This window comes from Amblyomma americanum, chromosome 10, assembly GCF_052857255.1.
Source record: "Amblyomma americanum isolate KBUSLIRL-KWMA chromosome 10, ASM5285725v1, whole genome shotgun sequence".
Classification (NCBI taxonomy): domain Eukaryota; kingdom Metazoa; phylum Arthropoda; class Arachnida; order Ixodida; family Ixodidae; genus Amblyomma; species Amblyomma americanum.
Genome location: NC_135506.1, coordinates 13,680,466 through 13,707,944, shown reverse-complemented (window position 1 = coordinate 13,707,944; position 27,479 = coordinate 13,680,466). Strand labels below are relative to the sequence as shown.

Here is a 27,479-nt window from a genome sequence, read left to right as displayed (position 1 = left end):
TAGGTAGGGGTGGGAGTAGAAGTGGTCTGAATTTGGGTGAAGCGATTTTGGTAAGCGTAGCCTCCATGCAATGCTCAAGTTTTTCAGTGACGGTGGCGGCAAGGTGATTGAATCTGGCCTCAAGGCGGGCATCTAGCTCTTAGTTTGCGGTCAAATTTGGCATTCAGTGCAGCGAATTTAGTGTCTATTTTTAGGGGTATGGGAGGTGGTGGGGCGTCTGAGGTGCGCTGCTTCTTTGCATGAGGGGTGCTCAAAGTGTCTGAGGATGGGGAGGTCGGGTTAACCAGAGGGGGAGCGGGCTGAGTAGGCAGAAAAGGGGTGGGGGTGCTTAAAAGGGAGGAGAGACGGCTTACCTCGTCGCGCAAGGCCCGGAGATCCTGGTTTCTCGAATCTTCTTGGGAGGACTGGGATGGCGGAAGATGACGGGTGGCGTTTCCGGAAACGCGGTCTTCCCAAGTGAGACGTGAGGAGTTTTTGCTGCTGTTCTGTCGGTTTCTGGCAGTTGACCGGGAAGCCGTCGAGCCGCGTCCGTTTGGTGCTGTGCTTTGTTGATCATGACGAGACAGTCGCGGTTTAGACGGAGGAGAGAGAGCGTTCCTCGGGGACGCTAGTTTACGGCCCCGTGCTTTGCAGTTCCCAGTTCCGGTCATATGTGGGCCCCCACAGAGAATGCAGCTGGGGGTACATGATGGCACATCTTCTTTGGGATGGGATTTCCCGCAGCGGGGACATTTATGAGATCTTGGGTGGACACAAACATCCGCCCGGTGGCCTGGGACGCGGCAGTTCGTGCAGGCGTCTATATGCGCTCGGTACAGTGTACACCCGTGGAGGGCTCCTCCATAAAGAATGGCGCGTGGCACAGGTCCAGCACGAAAAGTGACTAAAATGGAACGCGTGAACCTATTCGGCGGGCGTCCGCGATGGGGGCTTCCGGGTTGCCGGTGATGAGGTCCTGGAGGAGAGCTGTCGGGGTCTCATTCCAGTACGCATTGGAGATGACTCCGCGTACCGCTCCGTCCGGTGGCGCTATGTAAGCTGCGCCTGCGAAGTCCTTGGCTTGGTGCTGCATCAATGTTACGCAAACAAGAGCGAGTGCATCTTGTAGGGGCGTGCTTACAGTGCAGGTGTTGTTGACTGGGTGAACCCTGATTTGGGTACGCGTTGGTTCTTGAAGCTGGGACGCCGCTCGGAGGATGGTTTCTCGTAGTAGTCGGGGCGGAAGCAGGTCCAGCTGCAGCCTGCCTCGAGACCTGAAGATGATCTAGTCAGCAGCCGGGAGCGGCGGCTGCTGCCGCGAACGCTGCGCAGCTGCGCGCGTTGCTTGCAGGTGCGACTTGTCAGGGCATGCAGCAGGTGAGATGGCAGCACCGCTTGCAGACGCTGCGGTTTCCTGGCTTGTTGACGTACAGAGGTCCATGAAGCGGACAGGCACACGAAGAACGTGAGTCCAGTCCCATGGGTCATAGGATGCTTGGATAATAATAATTGGTTTTTTTTAAAGGAAATGGCGCAGTATCTGTCTCATATATCGTTGGACACCTGAACCGCGCTGTAAGGGAAGGGATAAAGAAGGGAGTGAAAAAAGAAAGGAAGAAATAGGTACCGTAGTGGATGGCAGGATGCCGGGAGGCGATTGCCTTTCCGAGGCACGAGGTTAGTGATATCGGGCGAAGGTTTTGAAGTGTTTTGTTGGGTTTGGGCATGAATATTACGTTCGCGTGGCTCCAGGGCTGCGGGCACGACCTTACCAACATAACCAGGTAAAGAAAGCATCCGCTTCGAAACTCAGAAATCACGCCGCGCGTTTCGTCGGCCGCTCCACCCATCACATAACGATTCCCACGGCGAGGAGGAGGAGGAAAAACATTTATTCAGAGCACAAAAACTGGGTGGGTTCAGTACGAGAACCCATTGGTCGCCATCATAATCCGGCCCCTCTCAACCAGCAATTTCTGGTCGAGTGGGCTGTGGCTATGAAGGGTTGCCTCCCGGCGCTCATGAGTCGGATCGGGATTGCTGTCCAAGTCTGGGTTTTCGTGACATTTCCAAACCGCGTGAAAGAGTGTGCCAACTGCTCCACAGAAGGGGCAGGACGAATTGTAGGTTTCTGGGTACCATTTACTCATTAGGTAAGGATTGGGCAGAGTATTAGTTTGTAGTCGCCTGATTATGTGCTCTTCATATTTACTTAGGGTTTTGTGAGGAAGAGGATATTCCCTTCTTGTGATCTTATAGTACTCCGTAATTTCTGCGTAGCTTAGTAAGGGTGAGGGGTTGTCAACTATGTCAGAGAGAGGCTGCGTGCCAGATGCTCGGAGGAGGAGAGCTCGAGCAGCTGTGTTGGCCGCCTCATTGCCCGTCGTTGAGAGGTGCCCTGGCGTCCAGAAGATCTGGATGTTGGAAGGATTAGACCTTTCCAAAATTTCCCAACACGGAGCGCCAACGCGGCCTCTGAGGTAATTGCGTACCGCTGCTTGTGAGTCGGACATAACCGTTGCCTCGCTGTTCTTTGATATCGCTAGTGCGATAGCTGCTTCTTCAGCCGATGTGGTATCCACCGCTTGGATAAGGCTGCTTGCAATGATATCTCCCCGGGGTGAAACTGCTGCAATTGCCGCGACTCCGTTAGCGGGTCCAGCCGCATCGACGTAGACCGTGTCCTTGTTTCCATCCCAGCGCTTAGAGAGGTGTCTAGCTCTGGCTAGTCTCCGTCCTCTGTTGTATTCCTCATCCATGCGTTTTGGTATGGGGTGAGTCGTAATGTGTGATCTCATCTGCATGGGCATGTCGATCTTGTCAGCGACTTCCCGGGGTGGACTGATTCTCAGCTTCTGTAATATTTTCCTGCCAGGCTTAGATGTTGAGAGCCTGACAATTTGATTTACACGGTGGGCCTCTATTAGTTCGTCGATGGTGTTATGGATCCCCAGCTGTAGTAAGCGCTTAGTGGATGTGCATAAAGGGAGTCCCAGCGCCGTCTTAACTGCCTTTCGAATAATAACATCTAGTTGGTCTTTTTCCTTTTTGCTAAGCCGTAAGTACGGGGTGGCGTATGTTAGTTTAGAGAGAATGAAAGCCTGAACTAATCTTAGGGCCTCCTCTCTTAGCCCATTTCTTTTCTTGATTACCCGGCGTAGCATTCTAGAGACTTGTTCGGAATAGGCTTGGAGCTGTCTGATTGTAGTGGTGTTACTGTTGCCGCTGGGTATGATGGCTCCCAGGATCTTGATCTCTTTCTTGATCGGAATGCTCATACCCTGGACCGTAATGGCGACAGAGGGAGTGGACGGCAAAAGCCCCGTATTCTGCCTCTTGCCACGGTCGATCAGGAGTAACTCTGATTTCTCGGGAGAGCACGTTAACCCATACCTCGCCGCATGCTGGCACACGACATTCGCTGCTTCCTGAAGCCGGCCTTGAATTTCCCCTTCATTACCGCTGCAACACCAGATCGTAATGTCGTCGGCGTATATAGCGTGCTCAATGCCTTGGATGCGGTCTAGCTTCTCTGGTAGCCCACGCATGGCCAGGTTGAAGAGAAGCGGAGACAAGACCGCTCCCTGCGGAGTGCCCTTGGAACCTAGATTGAACGGAGAGGAGGTCCGATCACCAATACTTATTGACGCTTTTCTATTGGAGAGAAAGTCCCTCACGTAATTATATGTGCGGTCACCACAGTTGACGCTGTTAAGCTCATCCAGTATTCCCTGGTGGTTGACATTGTCAAATGCCCCTTTTAAATCGAGCGCAAGGATGGCCTTGACCTGACATCTACCGGGGTTGTCCAGAATATCCTCTCTGATACGGAGGAGAATATCCTGTGTGGACAGCTTTTCTCTAAACCCGTGCAGCGTGTCAGGGAGGATATCAGTCTTCCTCAGGAGTCGCTTCAGTCGGGCGTTCACGACCCTCTCGAACAGTTTACCCAGACACGACGTCAGAGAGATCGGTCGTAAATTATCAATATCGCATGGCTTATTGGGCTTGGGAATAAATCGCACTAAAGCCAATTTCCAGGAGTCGGGGATCTGGCCCTTGTGCCAGCACTGCGTGTTGAAGTATTTCACTAATTTTCTTAAAGAGATGTCATCCATATTAAAGAGCATCTTGGTGTTTATCTGGTCCGGTCCAGGAGCGGTGTTCTTGCGCATGACGTCAAGCTCCGCCCTCAGTTCCTCAACCGTTACGTCTTGGTCCATCTCTTCATTGGGTGCACCGGTGTACGCAGAGAGAGGGTACGAGGATCCCAGATCGAGGAATTTCCGTGCAAGTTCTCCAATGAGGGCTTCGTTGTCCCCTTTATAGCTGTGCAAGGCGTTACAGAGCGTGTCTGTTTGCTCTTTCCGGTTTGAGTTCGGCTCGATAAGGGATCTGAGGAGTCCCCATGCTTTAGCCGTGCCCATTTTACCGTTGAGCTCATCACACAGCTTGAGCCAGTTTTGGTTAGCGAGGTTATGTGCGTAGTCATCCGCTTCTTTGGTGAGTTCTGCAATCTTGGTCTTCAGCTTGCGATTTAACTTTTGCCTTTTCCACCTCCTTGTCAGAGATCTCCTGGCTTCCCACAGGTGTAACAGGTGCGGGTCAACTGCCGGAGTTTCCTCCGTGGTGTTCACTGTCGCAGAATGCCTGGCGACGGTTTTCATCTGCAGCGCTGTCCATGCCTCAATATCTGTGATATCTTCGTCCGGGAGACGTGCGAGTTCCTCTCTCCACTTGTCCCAGTTCACAATCTTAGCCTTGTCAAATGGTTTCCGACATTTAACTCCCTGAACAGTGCAGGATATGATGAAGTGATCACTGCCCAGGGACTCGCCAGTGTTAGACCAGGTGGACTGCAGGCAGTTTTTCACAAGCGTGAGATCGGGACAGGTGTCTCTGCTGACGCTATTACCCGCTCTGGTGGGATGCAGGGGATCCGTTAAGATTGTGAGCCCTTCTCTGTTAGCGATCTCAAGGATCCTCCTGCCTTTCGGGCTGTTAAAGTGATATCCCCATGCTTGGTGGGGCGCATTGAAATCACCGGCTATGACGAGGGTGTCCTTACCTGCCCTCTTGATAAAATTATTAAATAGCGTGGCTATCTGACGACTTGAGTCCCTGGGGCGACTGTACACGTTCAGTATGTGCAAGCTGCGTTTTCCCCTGTGTTTGGGAAGAATTTCAATGTAAGCATGTTCGATATTTTCGGTTAGCGGTTCTTGCAGCGTTGCGGTAAACTCCTTGTGAACAAGTATTCCTAGGCTATGCTCGTCTTGGAAAGTTTTGTACCTCTTCATGCTGATGACCGTATTTGCTTCTTGAAGTACTATTACAGCAGGTGGCGCCTCCGACGTGTCGATGAAAAATTGAAGGCTTGCTTTTTTCTTTTTAAAGCTCCGACAATTCCATTGCCAAATAATTGTTTCCTGTCCCCTATGTGCCATGGTCCTTATTCGTCCTCTTCTGGAAGGGGGTGCCTGTCGGCATATTTGGATTTCCTATTTCTGAAGTTGCACTCGTTGAGTTTCGATTTGAATTCGTCTCGGACTGTGGCAATGGCAGAGTTTATGTATTTCCTAGTGTTGGCGGACTCGTTTGCGAGCTCGTTTTTGACCATCTGAATAACTTGTAGGAACTTTTTATTCTGCTCCTCTCTGTCAGCCCTCAGCTCTGCAATGACGCGCTCATAAACTGACTGTGAGTTTGGCCGGGCTTCGGGTGTTTTGTCGTGAGTTGTTTGTGACTGCAGCCTGACCAATTTAAGTTCAGCTCGCAACGCCTCGTTCTGTTTTTTTAGCTGAATAATTTCTGCTTTCAGGTCGTTAAACTCCTTAGATATCGCGTTTCCGGGGAGGGATGGAGGCAACCCAGCATAGCCCACCTTTACGATGTGTCTTGAGTCTTCTTGCTTCTCAGAAGACGGTCCGCGTTCTCGGGTGCGTGGCGTCTCCTGTGCCGGTGGATCCGCCTTAGGTGCAAAGGAGACCGACCTGGTGGTCCCCTGCTCTTTATGATGTCTTGACTCTTCCGTTCCGGATCGGCCTGACGAGTTGCGACGTTGACTAGACTTAGATCTTGACCTGGACCTGGACGTAGAATTGGAGGCCGCTCTTCTGGATTCCTTCTTGTCGAACTGCTCTTTTCGGCTGGTGCGTACAGCTGCCGCGTAGCTCTTGCTGGTGCCACTGGTTGTCGGTTTCTCTTCCTGATCATCGAAATGTTGATGTTTCCTAGGCTTATTGATGGGATCCAGAAACTTTGCTTTGCATTGCCTTGAGTAGGTGTGGTGATTTCCCTGGCATGCCGCACAAGTTGGGGTGCAATCGTGAGCTTCCCCGGGATTCAGCTTGCCGCACGAGTCACATTTCGATTCAGCTGGGCTGGGGCAGACGTCCGGTCTATGTCCTTCCCTGCCGCACAGTACGCAAAACGGTCTAGTTTTCCTATAAAGAAAACATTTTCGCTCGATCCACCCGTACGTAACAAAGAAAGGGACTTTGTATCCACTGAACAGTATCACCGCTGAGTGGGATCTGCCGAGCCTTCGGACGCCTAATATTTCGTGGGTTTCTGAGGAAAAGTCTTTCTCTAGGTCTCTGTCTGATGCGTTGGGGTCAATCCCGTGCACCACCCCTTTGCATGAGTCTTGCGGTGTTCTCACGTAGGCATTGAGGTAGTACTTTTTCCCGTCTAGGTTGATGTGATCGATCTTCGCAAGTACTGTGGCGTCTTCGACATGGGAAGTTGCCGCGATGATGATGTTTTGCTCTTCGATAACTCTTATGTAAGGTTTGGCGCGTAGCGTCTTGCCACGTAACGCGTTTTCGAATGCGACGTTAAGTGGGTGTACACTCCCACCCCACATTTTTAGGTCCAAACGGTCTTTCGGCTTGATAATCACTTTAAATTCATACTTGTCGAGGTCAGGCAGTCTCGGGGGCCTTTTGCGGCTCGTGGGATCCGCTGCTGGTGACTTCGGGTCGTCATCGTATGTCTTCGGAGCCCAGTGCCCTTGTGCACGCTGTCCTGCCCTGAGGTATATCGTCTTCCATCCAGGTTCTGGCTGTGAATTATCAAAGTTCCCCTCGCCTTGTTTGCTGCTGCTCGGAACACTTCCGAATCCTCCAGACTCGGGGTCGTAGCCATGGGTGTGGTCCACATCCATCGTCGAAGCCGTAGCGGAGTAGCTGCTCGCTGGTCAGGCCGAACGCGGCAACGGACGCCGGGCCCGGTGCCGAAGTGCTTGCGAGGCTTAGCGATCCCACGTTTTCGCTTGGGCTTTAAAGTCCCGCATAATGCCAAGAAAGTCACTTCTTGGGATCAAAGCGTATCCACGAGTAGTCCTCGACGTTATACGTCTGATCCGTACGAAAATGTGGAACTGCGAATGGATCTTGCGCGCACAGGACGAGAAATCCACGGAGCGCAGACAAGCTGCGTCCGCTCAATCCTATCTCCAGCGTTCTCCCTTCCCACGGCGAGAGATGTATGTACAGTGTTGTGCGTTTTTATCGTGAACACTTTAAAAAATTTCCCCGCCTCAACCGCTGGCTCATTTGCCGTGAAACTGCACACAGAGCATGCGTATTATGGTAACTTTTGTATCGTAGCAAGTTTCACAACGGTGCTTACTTAGTTGAGCCGTGCATGATGCGAAAACGTAATCGTCTACGTAGAGATCGGCAACCAAACCCCGCAGACGACGCTTTTTCGCTGAAGGGCGGCAGTGGCGCCATCGGTTTGGGCAGTGGAAACCGTCACGACAAGGCCGCCGAGGCGAGCATTGCAAACAATATTTCTTTAAAAGGTAAAGCCTCGTTAAATCATTTGTTTTGATATTTTTCCGCTTAATTAGTCGAAAATGTTGTAAGCGCTTCAGTAGAAGCAGACGAAACGACAGGAACGGCATATTCAAAGGGCCCGCGCTCCTTGCAACGCTCTCCTCGACGGCCTTGTCGTGACGCTTTGCGCTACCGCAAACAGATGGCGCCACTGCCGCCCTTCAGCGAAAAAGCGTCGTCTGCGGGTTTTGGTTGCCGATCTCTACGTACACGATTATGTTTTCGTATCATGCACTGCTCAACTAAGTAAGTACCGTTGTCAAACTTGCTACGGTTCAAAAGTTACCATAATACGCAAGCTCTGTGTGCAGTTTCATCGCAAATGAGCCAGCGGTTGAGGCGGGGAAACTTTTGAAAGTCTTCACGATAAAAACGCACAATACAGTATGTATGTATGCCAACTGATGAATTCTGATTTTTGGTTTGAAAATGAAGCCCCGTAGGGCCTCCCAAAAATTTAATACGATTCTCGATGCGGAGGCGCCCCCGGAAGGACGAACCTAAGACTGCGGCTAAGTCGCAAACCTGATTTACTAAAAGGACGCAACATATTGTTCCAGGTGGGCAGTACATCTTGTTAGGTTTGCTCTCTCAAACTGCAAAATATTTAGCAATTTATTTAGTTATAAAATGCATCTCCAGGCTTTACATTTTGCTTTAAGTTTCAACTTAATAATAATCACCCCTTTTTTACAAAAAGATGTTCGTTTATGGTGTAATACAGAACCTGGGGGATCTTACACCAATGTAGCTACTCCTGATAGAGAGATTGCTAGCGTATTGAATATGCACGGCGTGCTGGGCGATACGCAGCGCCATCTTTAATAGCTGGTTAAACAAGAGAAAGAAGACAATACGACTATGCAGAAAACTGATTATTTCTTTTCCTCGTGCATACTTTAATTACCTACGCTAGTAATCTGGCGGAATGAAACGCTGGCGGAAAACGAACACAAACAGCTGGACGGATGGATTGATAACGGACGGACTCTTCCAACGTCTCGCGATTTACCTCTCTGCAACTGTATCAAACGCAGCGAATGCATCGTGGAAGATAAGAGTGGCTAAAACGGCGAAAACGGTATGTCGTGTGTAGCCAATGCCTCGTGTAGTTCTGTGACCCGTGTCCGCTGACCTAATCGGTGCTGTTCGCCCCTGTTGGATAATCGGTAGAACGAAGGTGCAGCATGGATAGTCTCGTCGGTGCACAAATCTTGCACCCTTCAGCCTGCACCGCGCTACAAATGCTGGGATGCCACTGCTTGTTTGAGATACCAGTGGTTCACGTGCAGGTGGTGGTGGTAGTGGTTTGATTAAAATAATAGTAAAAAGGAAGGAAAAGATTTTTGCTAGCCCCGGCATCTGCCATCGATACAGAAGAACCTGAGCTGTGGCATAATAATAATAATAATTGGTTTTTGGTGGAAAGGAAATGGCGCAGTATCTGTCTCATATATCGTTGGACACCTGAACCGCGCCGTAAGGGAAGGGATAAAGGAGGGAGCGAAAGAAGAGAGGAACAAATAGGTCCGTAGTGGAGGGCTCCGGAATAATTTCGACCACCTGGGGATCTTTAACGTGCACTGACATCGCACAGCACACGGGCGCCTTAGCGTTTTTCCTCCATAAAAACGCAGCCGCCGCGGTCGGGTTCGAACCCGGGAACTCCGGAGCTGTGGCAGCGGAAATAAAGGATAGCAGGCAGAATGGAAAAATGAAATGAAAGAAGTGAGAGGACACGAAGAGAGGATAGGGGGAGAAGTAATATGTACAAACTACACAATAAGAAATGTGTCCAGGTTGTGTGCGTGATTAGTTCATTTCAGAGGAATAAAATCACACACGCGCACAGCACTGTGTTGGTTACAACTGGATGGAAAATTGGTTTTGGGGGAAAGGAAGTGGCGCACTATCTGTCTCACATATCGGCGGACACCTGAACCGCGCCGAAAGGGAAGTAATAAAGGAGGGAGTGAAAGAAAGGAAGGGGTACCGCAGTGGAGGGCTCCGGAGTAATTTCGACCACCTGGGGATCTTTATGTTGTTGTTAGTGGCTGTTTAATAATAAAACAAGAATGAAAGCAACAGATGTTGCTAGCTGCGGCATCTGCCATCGTAACCTGAAGCACTTCAACTGCGACTAGTGGGAATAAAAGGACAGGGAGAGGACATGGAGACGGAAATTTCTGAAAGGGGGAGCGATAGTAAGCAAGGATAGGGGTGGGGGCTAATGTCCTGGATATCTTCAACGTGTACTGACACCGCACAGCACAGGGGTGCCTTTTGCGTTTCGCCTCCATCGAAACACGGCCGCCGCGGTTGGGTTCGAACCCGGGTACTCCGGATTGTGCTGGAGACAAAGCCAAATCCACGCACAAGTCTGCTGCTTCAGTCAACGCATGCTGTGCTGTGCGATGTCAGTGCGCGTTAAAAATCTCCAGGTGGTTCATATTATTCCGGAGCCCTCCACTGCGGCACCTCTTTCTCCCTTTGTTCTTTCACTCCCTCCTTTATCCCTTCCCTTACAGCGCAGTTCAGGTGTCCGCCGAAGTGTGACAGATACTGCGCCATTTCCTTTCCCCAAAAACCAATTTTAATTTCCAATTCAACTAACTCTGACTAATCTGCGTTACCTTCACGCGGCCTTCAGCCGCCTTCAAGAGCAGGCAAGGAGCGAGGCGCCGGGCAACTCGATCTCTCCCTTTCCCACCTCCGCACCCCTGAACTGAACAACGAACTCTCGGCACGGCACGAGCGCAGAGGCCCGCCTCTTTCTCTTTTAAAGCGAAAGCTTTACTGGCATAATAATAATAATTGGTTTTTGGGGAAAAGGAAATGGCGCAGTATCTCATATATCGTTGGACACCTAAACCGCGCCGTAAGGAAAGGGATAAAGGAGGGAGTGAAAGAAGAGAGAGGTGCCGTAGTGGAGGGCTCCGGAATAATTTCGACCACCTGGGGATCTTTAACGTGCACTGACATCGCACAGCACACGGGCGCCTTTGCGTTTCGCCTCCATAAAAACGCAGCCGCCGCGGTCGGGTTCGAACCCGGGAACTCCGGATCAGTAGCCGAGCGCCCTAACCATTGACCCACCACGGCGGGTAATAATAATTGGTTTTTTTTTGGGGGGGGGGGGAAGGAAATGGCGCAGTATCTGTCTCATATATCTTTGGACACCTGAACCGCGCCGTAAGGGAAGGGATATAGGAGGGAGTGAAAGAAGAAAGAATAGGTGCCGTAGTGGAGGGCTCCGGAATAATTTCGACCACCTGGGGATCTTTAACGTGCACTGACATCGCACAGCACACGGGCGCCGGGTAAAACTTGCGATTTCGCCGTGGCGGTGCTCCGAGGAGGCACATGACGTCACAACGCGCGCCTCGCCGCGGAGCCGAACCGTTCTGGCAGGGCCGGCGGCGCCTGGCGCACTCGGTGCGCCTTAAAAGAGCCTGAGCTTAACCGCTAACCAACGTATTTGCTGGCGGCACCTCTGGGAGCCACTGAACCCACCCCCACCCCCGCCCCCTCGCACACTACTGAATAAAAAAATTGGTGGTGGTTTAGCTCAGGTTAAACCTGGAGTGACGCGATAGCTAGCGCTGCCCAAGTGGCTGGTCACGTGGGTAACCATCCACGTGACCAGCCACGGCGCCGCGCCACCGGCAGCTGCTCCGCACCACGCGTCCGCATCACGTGACCAACCACGTGACAGCGTGGCGGCGCAGCCACGCTGAAGGCTCGAAATGCTACCGTAACGTAGCTATCGCTACAAAAAAAACTCTGCCGAGGCTCGGAATCGAACAAGGACCATTGGCGTTTCAGGCGGAGACGCTACCACTCCGCCACGACGGCTCTCCTTTTTCTTTATTGCATGGAAATAGTGCCGAAAATAAAAGCCTAAGCACGCTTCCGCCACAAAACACCAGGCCACCTTACGCCTGCATGAACCCTCCTTCCAAGACATCAAAAGTCTGGGAGGCACACATGCATCCGGATAGGGGAGCCAGCTAGGCGGCTGTTGCAGGAGCATATACTCCCGGCACCAAAGCGCATTGTTCACGACACAAAGATTTCGACGACCGTGGTGATTCGGCGTGGCGGTACATCAAGCAGCTTTTCCAGGCACAAAATAGTTCCAGCAACATAAATAGATCATATGGCACAGCACTGTTTTTTTCTCCGCGGGCAAAAAACGAATTCTGTAGGGTGTGATGTCAATGTCCTTATTTGTTCGTTGTAAAAAGTCCCAGAAGAAGACAGCATCAATGCACAGAACAAAACAATGCTCAATTGCCTCTGGTGTATTGCACGGCCGACAATTCACCGTCCATGGGGAAAGCATCTCGTTAGCATGGAGCCATGCCTTCACAGGCAGCGTTGACGTGTGCAGCTTAAAAAAGAATGTTTTCGCGGCAGAAGGAATGCACATTCGCCTAACACGTTTTAAAACAGTGGGGTCAAGGAACTCCAGAAAAGGTTGCCGATACAGCGGTACAGGGAACAAATACTCTGCAAGTGTCTGTCATCTGCCTTCATGAGAGGCTATACAGGTAGCCTAAAGAAAAGCGCACAGTGAGGAAATCGAAGGTGTCGGCAACTTCCTTAAGGAATCCCCATAAAGGCCCCTTACGAGTGTATGCCTTCGGTGCGAATAGGAAAGGCAAATGAGCACTGAGACGCCTAACAAGCACGGCTACTAAAAAAGGGTGGTTTGAAGATTTGAAAAAGAAAAAAAAACGCGAGACAAGCTGATGCACGAATAAGTGAATAAGGCCGATTCCACCAGACTCTAGAGAAATAAATAGGTTATAGCGACGCATGGGTTCCCATTGGGAATGTCATGCGAATGCACCAAATATTCTGTGCATCACCTGCACTTTCTTCCTCGCACAGTGGAGAACCTGAAGCACATAGGCAAGTTTTGCAAATAAAAAAAATGTTACAGACTCGAGTACGAGCAAACACTGATAGTTCCCTACCCATCCAAGCCTGGGTTTGTCGCCTCATGGAAACTATCTGAGAATTCCAGTAGGCGCCACTGTTGCGAATTTGGTGAAGAGGAACCCCTAGGTAGTGAAGGGGCCCGCAGTCCCAGCTTATGCCACCATAATGACTTGGCGTTGTACCCCAAAGGCCCAACGAAAACCCCTTGGATTTATCTAGATGAAGAGCCGCATCTGATACCTCGCAAAACTGTTCAGTAAAATGCAATGCCTCAAGCACACTCTTTCTCTCAGAACAAAAAAGGGCGACATCATCTGCATAGGCTAAAATCTTAATTTCACACTGCGCCCAAGGAGAAACCGCGGATAAATATCCAGTTAATAATACTGAGGCAAAGGGGTTCAAGATATAGGCCAAAAAACAAAAGCGATAAGGGACAGCCTTGGCGAAAAGATAATTTCAATGGAATGGGTTTGGTTAGCTCTTTGTCAACAATTAGCCTTGTATAGGACTCCTTATGGCACAGTCTTATGCCCCTAAGCAAAACATCTTAATATTTGCATGCTCTAAGGCCGCAAACAAGAAATCATGACGAACTTTATCGAAGGCCTTGGCAAGGTAAATCTGAATTAGAGCTACTTATCCGATCTCATCTGATACTGTCTCCACTACTAAACGTGCAATATGAATGTGGGTTTGGAAGCTGCGGCCTCTGATACCGCAGACCTGATGCGTGCCTATTAAGTGAGCGACAACTAGCTGCAGACGATTGCAAAGAACCTTTGCAAAAAGCTTGTAATCTACATTACAGAGGGAAATTGGACGATATCCCTCAACTGTTTTCAAGCGATTTCTATCTGTACTATTTGGAATTAATATAGTATGCCCAGAATAGAAAGTTGGAGGCAAAAAACCAACATCGTAAGAAGCCTGGAAAACCTCCATCAAGACAGGCGCTAGGCAAGTGGAAAATGTTTTATAGACCTCGCTAGTAATGCCATCTGGCTTAGAAGATTTCTGAGCCGTCATGTCAGAAATGGCAGATTTAATTTCGTCCAAAGTGATAGGCCCCTCCACTACAGCACGCTACTCATCGTCAAGTCGGGGCAAGGCTTCGAATAAGTGACTATAATCTGATGTCACGTTTGTGCCCGCACAGTCACCAAACAACTTCTGATAATAGACAAATAAAGCCTCAATATTACCAGGACCATCGCTGTATGTGCAACCACCATACTGAATTTCCAGTATTTCTTTAGCTAGAGCAGTCCGCCTTTCATCGCTCAGGGCCCGATGAGATGGTTGCTCATCCAGAAATCTGCGGGTCCTAGATATCAAGGCCCCTTTGTATCTTTCGGTTTCAAACTGTTGAAGCTCTGCTTTTACGGCAGTGATATCTTCTACATAGGCACTTAGGCTAAGCCTCTAACTCATGTAGCTCTACTAAAGTACGGCCGAGCTCTCCAAGGTGATGACTCTTCAAAAACGCGATTCTTGTTGAGGCTTCAATGGCAATGTTTTATTGTTTCTTGTTTAAATAAATCCCATTTTTTTCAAAACTAAGAGGTCACCGCGTGACCACGTGTCCTTCAAGCAAGTAGATACAGCACGTTTGAAGATTTCTTCTTAGAGCAGGCAGCTATTCAGCTTCCACAGCTCCCACCGAGGATGGAGTATGCGCCGACTGTACCTCCCTATCTGAAGAGACACAATGCAGTGATCACTGAAGAATAGGGGCCGCACCCAGAAAACCAAAAACATTAGATAGCATGTCTGCTGAAACGTAAACCTTGTCAAGCCGAGCACTAGAGGAGCTCTCAGAATGAGCGAAATGGATTTTATGTCCCTTATCTTGCCCAACATCCACCAGGTTGTATTCGCATGTCAAATCAGTGAGTAAAGCAGCACTAGGGTCATATCGCTTACTTGGCACTGCTCGGTCTTCATCCCTACAAACACAATTTAAATCACCCAACAGCATAATTTTACGATCCGTGGACAAATGGTCTACTAATGACAGGAAAAATAGCCTTCTATCACTCTGCTTTACAGAGGCATAAACTAATTCGCCACTGTACACCCGAAATTGCGAGGTCACAGCACATAAGTCGCTCGTCATCATCTGTGCTATACGACACGGCAGTAATCTTCAGAGTGTTCGCCAGGAATAGCATGCTCCCACCTGATATGCATCTCGAGTGACTAACGATAACGTTGAATTCTGGTTTAAAAAAAGGCTCGACAGCAGCTCCAGTCTCCAATTCAGAGGACAGCTTGGTTTCCTGGTTGGCTGCCACACTCACACCCCATTTGCTTAAAAGATGCCGTAACTGATGTTGCCTTCGACGATTACGCAAACCCCTATTGTTAAGGGCAGCGACCTGAAATGCTGTGACGCCCGCCATTTTTGGTGCTTGTCTTATTGAAGGCCATCCTCTGTACTGGGGCGGCCTGCCTGCAAATCAGCGGCCTGAAGGGCAGACATCGTTCTGCGTTTCAAGGGTGATGCCACCACACCCAATGCCACCTTACCAGGTGCCTTCTGCACATCGCCATCGACACACACCTCATCATCTGCAGGACGTTTGAAAGGTGCGCGGTTGTCCATCGCCTCTTCTGAGACAGCCAAGGCTTCGGCCCATGAAGCCGAGTGGGCCACTTCACTCGCAACCACGCTGACAGCCGACGGGGCACCGAACACAATAGAAGAAGCTGACACTTCAGGCGACACACTGCTGCACTCCGGCGATGAAGGGGCATCGCCGGCACAGAAGGCATGTGGCGCATTCACTGGCTGAAGCGCCTCCAGTGACTCTACAGCCGGGGCGTTCCGCTCTCGTGATCGTTGGGTGACAGGTGGCTCCTGAGCAGCAAGCACAGGACTCAAAGTAGCAGATCCGGGCAGACCCGGGTCCGGTGGCTTTGGGTGTGGAGACGGGGATTCGTGTTTGTCCGTACTTGCAGGTGGACCCTTGCCGTTATTCGGTGCAGAAGCCTTTGGTCCATCTTCTGTCTGGAGCTCATGACTCAGTACACCCGACGCTTCCACAACATCCGACACATCTATAATGTGCTCTGACACCCCTCCATCCTCATGTGCCCAGTTGCCTTGGCGTAACCTGTCAGCATAACTCATAACACAATTGTCTACTCTGCTCCCAAACCCTCGGCACTGGGTGCATCGAAGCGTACGACACTGACGCCGTACATGGCCCACACGGTTGCAACGAAGACGCAGCGGAGGCCTGCCTGGGATCACAACTCAAGCTTGCACCCCGAAAACGTTGACCGTGTGAAGAATTTTACTTGCTGACACTCTGTCTATATGCTCCATTCCGGAGCACCGCCACTGCTCACGCTCGATAGTTTGTACAGTTCCAAAAGGCTCCACAGCTTCCACAATCCTCCGGTGCTCCATATAGCCCGGGAGCCAAAGAAGCTGAAGCTTCACGTTTTTGGTGTCCGGGTCAAACACGATACATTTTAGAACCTTTGACGTGGAACTCTACTTGTTCAATAAGCTTCTGTATTGAGGAACTGCTCTCGCAGGTAACCATCCAAACCTAACTCATTTGGTACTGTCCAATACACAGAATCTCACGGAGGTCCACAAACTGCGCAAGCACGTCTCGGAAGTCGGGAGCACGGTATGGGCAGCATGCAGAAAGACGGTGTTGACAACATTACCGGTAAGTAGTCGAGGGAGGACAACCTTGTACGAGTCCGAGGCAACTTCAGTTGTCTGGAGGCCTCGGCCAACGGCCCATGTGCTGTTTCCAGCTAGAAGCATTTTAATAATAATCATTGGTTTTTGGTGGAAAGGAAATGGCGCAGTATCTGTCTCATATATCGTTGGACACCTGAACCGCGCCGTAAGGGAAGGGATAAAGGAGGGAGTGAAAGAAGAAAGAGGTGCCGTAGTGGAGGGCTCCCGAATAATTTCTACCACCTGTGGATTTTTAACGTGCACTGACATCGCACAGCACACGGGCGCCTTATAGCGTTTCGCCTCCATCGAAATGCGGCCGCTGCTGTCGGGTTCGAACCGGCTACCCCGGTTCAGTAGCCGAGCGCCCTAGCCAATGAGCCACCGCGGCCAGTAAAATTTTCCATAGATAGTCATATTGACACACACCAGGTAGTAGGCATTTTTTTATTATTTGTTAAACACCTTGCTTTCTTCGAAACGACATTAAAGGCGCTCACACAAGGCAGTATATATTTAATATAGCTTTGCTGATATTTACAACTGTATTATTGCTCGTTGTATGCGGAGATATATAGCTTAATTCGCTTCCAGACGACGTGTAAACCCTGCAGATAATTTCATAAAGCCAAATTGAAAAAGAAATTGCTTATTTGGGGAGAGGAAATGGCGTAAGGCGTTTCCTTTTCTTAAAAGCAGCTTTCATTTTTCTTCCCTTGCCGCGCGGTTCGGGTGTCCACCAAAATATGTGAGATAGGCGTCATTTCCTTTCCTTAAAACCAACTTCATATCCCTTGCCTTCCCTTCCGTCGACCCGCCGCGGTGGATCAGTGGTTAGGGCGCTCGACTACTGATCCGGAGTTCCCGGGTTCAAACCCGACCGCGGCGGCTGCGTTTTTATGGAGGAAAAACGCTAAAGCGCCCGTGTGCTGTGCGATGTCAGTGCACGTTAAAGATCCCCAGGTGGTCGAAATTATTCCGGAGCCCTCCACTACGGCACCTCTTCTTCATTTCTTCTTTCGTTCCCTCCTTTATCCCATCCCTTACGGCGCGGTTCAGGTGTCCAACGATATATAAGACAAATACTGCGCCATTTCCTTTCCCCAAAAACCAATTATTATTATTATTATTCCGTCGCGATTCGGGTGTACACCGAGATATCAGAGACGCGTAATATCCTCGCGTGACCTCCAGCTACATTCAAGGTCAAACTTGCAGCCCCGCTGACGGCTCGAAATGCTTTTCGCTTAAAAAAATTAATGCGTAAAAAACTCGTTTAAGCCAGCTTTCGGAAAAAAAAGATGAAATTTGGACGGCCTGCATAAAGGTCGGCGGACAGCGTATTAAGACCCCTGCTCTGAACAAAAAAAAAAATTCGAGATCACTGCGGAAAGCACTGACGGCTCCTCGGCACTGGTCGCCTTTCTTTGCTTCTCTTTGACTCTACATGTTGTCTGAACGTTGAAACTGCACTATGCGATGGCACAGACGGCTTTAACATGGTGTCACACGCCCACACAACGCGCAATTAAGCACCACGGCATTAGCACACGAACACGGCATCTGCACGCGAGAACGACTGGCGTACTAACGGCGCGCCAAAGCGAAAGGGGCCGTATACTCATTTGAAGTTTTTTTGTGTGTGCGCGCCGTCGCTATAGCGTCCAGTGCCTCCTGAAGAACATGCCTGAAGCGTCAGGGGTTTTTTCCGCCCGCCGTAGAGCACGCGTCCGCCGTATGGCGGCGCTGTCAGATGACCCTCTAGATGACGACACGCAGGCAGCAAAGAATTTTCTTGTGACTGCCGTTGCAGCAAAAAGTATGCCTTCTGGTGCGCTGTTTCTTATATTATTACTGTGGTGTGTTTATTGTTACCGTTTAACAAGGTACGCGTCGATGACTGCAGTTGCTGGCGGGAGTAGCGAGCGAAAATGCGTTGCTGTTGCGTTCCGTTTTGCATGTCCAGTCAACGAAACAAGAAGCCCGGCGTTTCGTTCCATGAAATTCCTGGCGACTTAGAGCTTCGGGAAAGACGGCTCAAAGTAATTAGAGGAAAAAACTGGCAGCCAAGCACAACATCAAATTATTCTGCACTTTGTAGCTTGCATTTCCAGCCAAGGAAATGCTACTGTAGACAGTTTGACTGCCCACCAATACAGGGTTGGACTCTTTTACCCGACGTCAGCCGACGTGGCCCCCATTCGGCGGGCGTCCACGATGGGGGTCTCCGGGTTGCCGGTGATGAGGTCCTGGAGGAGAGCTGTCGGGGTCTCATTCCAGTACGCATTGGAGATGACTCCGCGTACCGCTCCGTCCGGTGGCGCTATGTAAGCTGCGACTGCGAAGTCCTTGGCTTGGATAAATGTCCGGACCCCGTAGAGTATCTGTTACGGGTCCAATTGGACTTATTTTTGAAAACGTGGCGGAGAGTTTGAAGGATGCTTCACTCCCGCCACCGGTTGGCCCGGTATTGCACTACCTCCGGGATCGGCCTTGTATTTAGCGCGTCTTTACTATCCTGTCTCTCTATCCGATCTTTCAACTCTCCTGCTATCTGCACGTGGTAGCGATTGTGGCTCGCCTTGAGCCAGTGAGCAGGCCTATGCACTTTCCTTTTCTTTCTTCCTGGCAACTATCTATCTATCTATCCTTGGCTTGGGGCTGTATCTATGCCACGCGAACCAGCGCGAGTGCGTCAGCTTGTAGGGGCGTGCTTACTGTGCACGTGCTGACTGGGTGAACCCTGATTTGGGTACGCGTTGGTTCTTGAAGCTGGGACGCCGCTCGGAGGATGGTTTCTCGTAGTAGTCGGGGCGCAAGCAGGTCCAGCTGCAGCCCGCCTCGAGACCTGAAGATGATCTTGTAGTCAGCAGCCGGGAGCGGCGGCTGCTGCCGCGAACGCTGCGCAGCTGCGCGCGTTGCTTGCAGGTGCGACTTGTCAGGGCCTGCAGCAGGTGATACAGCGGCACTGCTTGCAGACGCTGCGGTTTCCTGGCTTGTTGACGTACAGGTCCTTGGAGCGGGCAGGCATACTAAGGACGTGAGTCCAGTCTCTTGGATCATAGAATGCTGGGATAATAATAATAATAATAATTGGTTTTTGGGAAAGGAAATCGCTCAGTATCTCTCATATATTGTTGGACACCTGAACCGCGCTGTAAGCGAAGGGAGTGAAAAAGAAAGGAAGAAATAGGTGCCGTAGTGGAGGGCATGCCCGGAGGCGATTGCCTTTCCGAGGCATGAGGTTAGCGAAATCGAGCGAAGATGTTGAGGTGTTCTGTTGGGTTTCGGTATGAATATTACCTTCGCGTGGCTCCAGGCACGACCTTACCAACATAGCCAGGTAAAGAAAGCATCCGCTTCGAAGCTAAGAAATCCCGCCGCGCATTTCGTCGGCCGCTCCACCCATCACATAAATGATTCCCACGATGACAGGTGTATGTATGTATGTATGTATGTATGTATGTATGTATGTATGTATGCAAAAAAATAATTCTGATTTTTGGTTTGAAAATGAAGCCCCGTAGGGCCTCCCAAAAATTCAATACCCAATATGCTGAGGATTCCCCGAAAGGAAGAACCTGAAGACTGAGGCGCAGCCGCAAACCTGATTTACTAAAAGGACGCAACATTTTGTTCCAGGTGCGCAACATATCTTGTTAGGTTTGTTCTATCAAACTGCAAAATATATAGCAATTTATTTAGTTATAAAATGCATTTCCGGCCTTTACATTTTGCTTTAAGTTTAAACTGACTAATAACAGCCTTTTTTTTATAAAAAGATGTTCGTTTATGGTGTAATACAGAGCATCGAGATATTACACCAATGTTGCTACTTTTAGGTAGAGAAATTGCTAGTGCGTTGAATATGAACGGCGTGCTGGGCCATACGCAACTGGTTAAGTAAGAGAAATAAGCCAATGTGACTGCGCAATTAAGAAACTGATTATTTCTTTTCTTCGTGCATACTTTAATTACCTACGCTAGTAATCAGCGAAAGTCCGGACCCCGTAGAGTATCTGTTACGGGTCCAAGTTGGACTTATTTTTGGAAATGTGGCGGAGAGTTTGAAGGATGCTTCACTGCCGCCACCGGTTTACCCGGTATTGCACTGCCTCCGGGATCGGCATTGTCTTTAGCGCGTCTTTACTATCCTGTCTTTTTATCCCATCTTTCAACTCTCCTTCTATCTGCACGTGGTAGCGATTGTGGCTTGGCTTGAGCCAGTGAGCAGGCCTGTGCACTTTCCTTTTCTTTCTTCCTGGCAGCAACAGACAGACACAGACGCTAGTATGCGTTATGATCCATAGCGCAGAAACAAAACAGGGGACAAACACAAGCGCTACACAAACGCAATTTGGCACGGCACTGTCGTGCTCATAACTATAATTGGTTTTTGGGGAAAGGAAATGGCGCAATATCTGTCTCATATATCGTTGGACACCTGAACCGCGCCGTCAGGGAAGGGATAAAGGAGGGAGTGAAAGAAGAAAAGAAGATGAGGTGCCGTAGTGGAGGGCTCCGGAATAATTTCGACCACCTGGGGATCTTTAACCTGCACTGACATCGCACAGCACACGGGCGCCTTATCGTTTTTCCTCCATAAAAACGCAGCCGCCCCGGACGGGTTCGAACCCGGGAACTCCGGATCAGTAGTCGAGCGCCCTAACCACTGAGCCACCGCGGCGGGTATGCTCATAACTGCAAGCCTGGTTTTAAAGAATGCGAGGTGACTGGCAGAAATTCGGATAGATTAACAAGGGAAATTATCGAGGCTGCCGCAATCGAAAGTGCTGGACCTGAAAGCTGCGTCAGCAGTCCGTCATTGTCGCTGACAAAGAAAGATATGGCATTTTTAGACTCGGAGCAGTATGCCAACCGGTGAAATGTATTGCATCTGATTTTTAAGCTTTGTTCACAAGGTATCTTGTCTAATTTGACTGGTATCTTTCTTCACTTCATGTATAAGTTCTGTGTACACCAAATAAAGCCGTAGTGGAAGTTTAGCACTTGTGTTTGTCCCCTGTTTTGTTGCTGCGCTATGGATCATAACGCATACCCACTAGCCCGAACCATCACCTTGTTAAGACGCTAGTAATCTCGCAGAATGAAACGTTCGCGGAATACGAAGACGAATAGCTGGACGGATGGATTGATAACGGACGGACTCTTCCCACGTCTCAGGATTCACCTTTCTGCATCTGTATCAAACGCAGCGAATGCATCGTGGAAGATAAGAGTGGCTAAAACGGCGAAAACGGTATGTCATGTGTAGCCAATGCCTCGTGTAGTTCTGTGACCCGTGTCCGCTGACCTAATCGGTGCTGTTCGCCCCTGTTGGATAATCGGTAGAACGAATGTGCAGCATGGATAGTCTCGTCGGTGCACAAATCTTGCACCCTTCAGCCTGCACCGCGCTACAAATGCTGGGATGCCACTGCTTGTTTGAGATACCAGTGGTTCGCGTGCAGCCGCCGATCGCTTAGCAAATTCTGCACATGCAAGCGATGAGTTTTGCGAGGCGCGCGAGTCGACGCTACCAAGTCAGGTGCGAGATATCACTAACTTTTGTTCTCTGCACTGTGTTTCCACGCTGTCGGCGCGAACGTGAGCATACGTTTTAAGCTTTCTTCCGAAAAATTGGTGGTAACCGCTGCCTGCAGTGCGCTCGGAGGATATGCATAAAAGAAGAGCCATTAAACAATTCACGAAACCGTTACAAGGTCCGTTAAGGATCAGTTTTCCGTGTTACAATAAATTTATATACTAGGCGTTATAAAAGTGGCCCTGCTCGGAGCCACTCTATGAACCAGTCTTGCTTTCAACGAACCGGCCTCTAAATTGAGCCTGTAAATTTCTGCTCCGGCGCAAGCTTAACTATTCCGCTTTAGTAACACTTGTAACTAATTTTAAAAGCCAGCTCAGTACTTCTTGCAACACATTTCAAACAAATATAGTTGCCACAAACAGGCATCATCAGTGCTCAAGGTGTGTCTGCACACTCAAAACAAACTGGTTTCTTTTTTGTTGTCCAATTATCATTTCATTGTGTTAAGTGTAATGTCCTGAAACAGCTATATAATGAAGGACTCTTACGAGAACTCAGTTCAAAGGAATCTTGATGTTGGGTTCTTTCTGTAATGTATGCGGTCTTCTTTCTAAGTGCCATAGTGTGTCCAGCCTCGTCAACGGGTAGTAACCTGCTTTTGCTGACTGAGCTGACTGATAATGTGAGCGCCACTGAACTTCTGTACAATGAGCTAACAGTGTTCCCATACTAACATCCGATCAGACCTTGAAATATTAATGACTCCTTTGTTGTGCCACGCCAGTATCTTTACCTGGTTGGTAACAACATTATTTAAAAGTCCTGCAGAGCTTTCGCCGACGGGGCCTTAGGTTTCCCACGTGGGGACGTCGAGGTGTTGCCTCGCCGTCGCCTCGCGGGCCTGCTGGACGGCCCAGAGTTGGTCACCGAGGCTGGGGCTGCGCAAGGCAGCGGCCCACCGCGGCGGGAGAGTTCCAGAGTTAGCACGCCACCGGTGTAAAAAAGGCTAAACTGTCGCTACTAGAGGTGTTTTTTGCTGCCAAGACGCATAAACCGGACATCCCTTTTCGCACCATAATTTCCGAGCGTAACACCTGGCAACACGCTGTGTCCGGATTTTTGCAAAAGCAACTTGACCAGTTAACAGTTGCCGACCCTTTTGAGGTCCGGAACTCTGGAACAGTTGTGCAGCACTTTCTGGATAGCAACGCAGGAACGTGTTTTGGGGTTCAGTATCGATGTAGAGGATTTGTACTGCGTCCTTCCCCATGACAAACTCATGGTTGCAGTAAAGGAGTGTATCACCCAACAAAACGACGAAGTGCAATTCATAGGTAGAAGTGGGATTTCCGTTGAGAGTTTTTTGGAGCTGCTGTCTTTCTACCTAAATACGACGTTTGTAGGATGGCGAGATGAAATCTTCCTTCAGAAACAGGGCGTATGCATTGGGTCCCGTGTAGCTCCGGTTCTCAGCAACATCTTCCTTGGAAAAGTGGATGAGGCCATATCCCGTAACCTTAATGGTCTGGCATTACGGATTTGGAGGTATGTGGATGATTTCCCTGTACTGGTTGAAAAGGATGGAGAGGCGAGGCGTACTGTAGACGTCTCGAAGGTTTTTGAAGAGAATGCCATGGGCCTTAAGTTCACATTACAAGTACCAGTGAACGCCGCGCTCCATTTTCTCGACCTCAGGCTCAGATTCAAGGAGGGGCATGTGTGTTGGGTGAACAAGCCTAGGTCCAAGAAGCCGATACTGAACTTTTCGTCAGGGCACTCAAAGCTGGTTAAGATTAGTATCGCTCTCTCGTGTTTACGCTCCGCACGTCAAAGTCTTGTGTGCATAGCGTTCCAGAAGATGTGTTCTTTCAAGTACAAAGGCTTGCAGCCGCAGGGTTTCCAGACTCGGTCATTTCAAGAGCGTGTGAGAAGCTCCTTCCCGCGGTTAAGGCTGATCGTTCCGGGAACACTAAGAACGGTGAGGAGGGAGAACAAAGAAAAAAGAAGAAAATCGTGGCAATTCCGTATGTCCATCGCATGTCGCACAACCTTAGGAATGCTGGGAGGAGGTTCGGGGTTGTCGTGTGCACAGCACCGTTTAAAGTGCAACGCCTTTGTGCCATGACAAAAATCAGATTAGATAGGCGGCGTAACGTCAGCCCGTTCGTGTGCACAGTGCGTCACCGCTCCCCGTTTTTAGGTTGTGTTTGCGGTGTTGTCTATGAGATACCGCTCTCTTGCAAAGAAGTGTATATTGGACAGACCGGGCGATGCTTGAACGTTCGGCTCATGGAACGTGATAAGCTTTCTTCAGACACCGTTCGTTCAAGCATCGCTCAACACTGTGCAGAGTGTACCAAGAAAAGTAAATAGGTGTGCAAAGCTGATTAAAAAAAAGAAACCACCGTGTTGTACTGGCATCGCGACCGGCGCACTCGTGAGATAATGGAGGCATATTTCATCGAAAAGAAAAAAGATGTCTGTGTCAGCACTCCATCGGTCGCGTTATATGAAAATGAGATAGGTTTTTTAGATGCCTCTTGATATACCACCTTTTTTTATCTGTGACGTAGTGCATTCGTGTTTTTGAACTTTGGAGGTGATAGTGCACTCGTCGCTATCTGTGTACTTCGTACCTATCGCACCTATGTCGTTTTTCTGTATACGCATATATTTTTGCGTGCCTTCTTCATAAAACTTAGTTGCGAGACAGCGCTTGTTTTGCCCTCTTTCTGTGTCCTTCGTCCGTTCGCGCTGAATTTTACCGCCAAAATGCACATACTTACATTAGACTTTGAACTACTCACGGCAAATATGCCACTTATGAAGCACTGATAGCAAGTTATGTATTGCATGGCTTATTCTTGTGTTTCTTGATTATGGCATATGCAGGGAGCTGGCTGAAATCCTTGAGCCGCAGCACCACATTCAGCCATGCTTTGTGGCAGGGCCTGGTCAAGCGAGGTCAAGCTCAAAGTAAGGCACCATTTATTGTACTTTTTTCGGTGGTGTCCATAGCCTTCTTCAATTAACAAAAAACAAAAAGAGTACCGCCACCTTTTTAAGAACAAAAAGTATGAGGCGGAATCGTTGCAAAGAATTCACTGTGCTTAATAACCAGAGCTGTTAATAGTGCCTCACTGTAAAGAACATAGTGCTGGCTTAGGACAGGGAATAAAATGTCACACAGGCTCCGCACACCACTGCAAATAAATTTTCCACAAAACTATAGTTTTCCTTCTTTGTCGCATAGCATATTAATTCACTAAAAGGGCTCTGGACATCACAGTAAATAGACAGGCCAGTCTCACAGAGTAAGTCAGTGCTGTGCTGAAGGCAGTACGTGCTCTCCGAAATCTGGGAATAACTGGCCTGTATGAAACAAAAGATGCAGCTCAGTCTAAGAACAGCCCTGTGATATGGAGGTTTTTTTTTTGTTTGCAATGAGCAGGAGCAATGAACTGCACACACATGACTGGCTCAGCCTGTGCTGTACCGTTTGCTTGATTCCTGATGTATACAATACAAAGATGTACTGCGACCAGTGTTATGTACTGAATTCTTGTGGAGAATAGCATTTTTGTCCTTCACGGTCCCTAGTTTGGACGAGGATCCCCTACCGGGACCAAGTAGCAGCCAGCAGGCACCAAGCAATGAGGGCGGGCAACCCCCGGCAAAGAAACGGACCCAGCGCCTGGCAGACACAGTTAAAGTGAGCTTTGCTGCAATAGCAGCAAAACTTGATGAAAGCAGACACCAGAGGCACCACGAGAAAATGGAAGTACGGAGGGAAAAGCTTGCCTTGCTAGAGAGACTTGTGTGTGCTGTCGAAAAAACAGCCAGAGCCACTAAGGACAGCATAGCCAATGGCAACATATAGTGTCAATATTTGTTCTATATCTTTATTTCATAATGCAAAGCTCCACTTCCTTTACAACTGTGTTCTGTATTGTTTACCTTACTTACATGTTTACTTATGTGTTCCACATCAGATACATCATTTTAGGTTACATTATAAAGTTTACCTATTTGGCATGACAACACAAACTGTGATGAAAGAAACTTGTACACCTGTGAACAAATTAATACACACCACGATTTGGCGCCCAGAAACTTCTGACCTGTTTGCAATGAACATGGATGGGTATTTCTATTCGATCCTGGGATTTCCACCCAGAACGCTGTGATCAGTAACTGAATGCTTAAGGCAGTGAGACGCCATACTGGGAAATTATGCTACTGGAGCTTAAGGGTACCGCCCCTGTTTAATTTAATTCTCAGCGCACAACCTGTGTCGAGGTAGACCGCTCATGATGGCACACTAATACTTTCTCCTTCTTAGCACGTAAGCAGCCGGAAGTACCCTCTGATTTTTTTTTTACCTTTTGTAATCACTGCCATCGTCTGTTTCTGCCGTTACTACCACGGCTGTTTTAGACTAACTGCATCATGGCCTCCAAGATAGGAATAGCCTCTTGCATGCAACATCTTTCAGTGACGACTTGAGTGTCAGTTCAAATAAACACAACACAACTGGAATGATTCGAAGCCATTTTAATTCCAGTTTCTCCTAACATCCATCACTACAAAGGAGTATGTGTTACGTGAACAACCTGCAACAATTACCTGGCAGTGCACAAACAAGCTAGCAAGGACAACTTTCTTACTGAAAGCTAGTCATCATGTCACACGTATATACAAACACTGTGTACAAATACTGAGTGCAAACATTATGTAAAAACACTATGATGAATTGCAAACGAGTATACGCTGTGTAAACAACCTATAAGTGTACAAACAAGCCACGAAGAACTTTACGAACTAGAACTGGTTGTCATGTATATTATTTACAAACACTATTTACAAACAATGCAGAGAATTGCAAATGAGTATGTGCTGTGTACCTAGCCATACGTACAAACAGGCCACCAAGAACTTTACAAGCAACAGTTACAGATGTCATGTCGTCTATATTGACAAACATGATGTACAAATATAATGTGGAGAATTGCATATGTGTGCGTATTCTGTACCTGCCAGAAACAAGCTACAAAGAACTTTCTGAGCGAAAGCTAATCGTCATGTCACGTGTATACAAGCACTACGTACAAATAATGTGAACTACTGTAAATGAGTACTACTTATGCGAATAAAACCTGTCATTGAGGGAACAAGCACTGACAAAACTTTTTGCCACTACTGTATATCAACAAACAATGCAGCGAAATAAATAAAGCATTTTACAGAGACTGTGCTATGTCATCCCGAAACTTGCTTGAGCAAGATGAAATGTCACCACCTTCTTCAACATTACTCCCATCCAGCCCTTGACTGGGCAATTCATCATTTTCAGCATCATCATTGGATTTTGTGCACATGTTGTGCAAGACACAGGAGCCAATAATAAGACAATTTGTTTAACAGATCGTGAATTTACATACAAAATCCGCCTAAA

At 48.9% G+C, this 27,479-nt stretch overlaps 2 protein-coding genes and 1 pseudogene across 2 annotated transcripts in view; all 3 read left to right on the top strand.

Annotated features, from left to right (window-relative positions):
* RpL29 (ribosomal protein L29) overlaps positions 1–27,479 on the top strand; it is a 505,950-nt gene that overhangs the window by 399,282 nt on the left and 79,189 nt on the right. The gene's annotated exons all lie outside the window — the stretch shown is intronic.
* LOC144107086 (uncharacterized) lies at positions 1,252–26,705 on the top strand. Its single transcript, XM_077640068.1, has 3 exons — positions 1,252–1,444; positions 24,917–25,000; positions 25,625–26,705. The coding sequence occupies exons 1-3, from the start codon at positions 1,362–1,364 to the stop codon at positions 25,902–25,904; spliced, it is 447 nt and encodes a 148-aa protein (XP_077496194.1). The 5' UTR covers positions 1,252–1,361; the 3' UTR covers positions 25,905–26,705.
* Positions 18,835–18,977, top strand: LOC144108954 (U2 spliceosomal RNA; annotated as a pseudogene).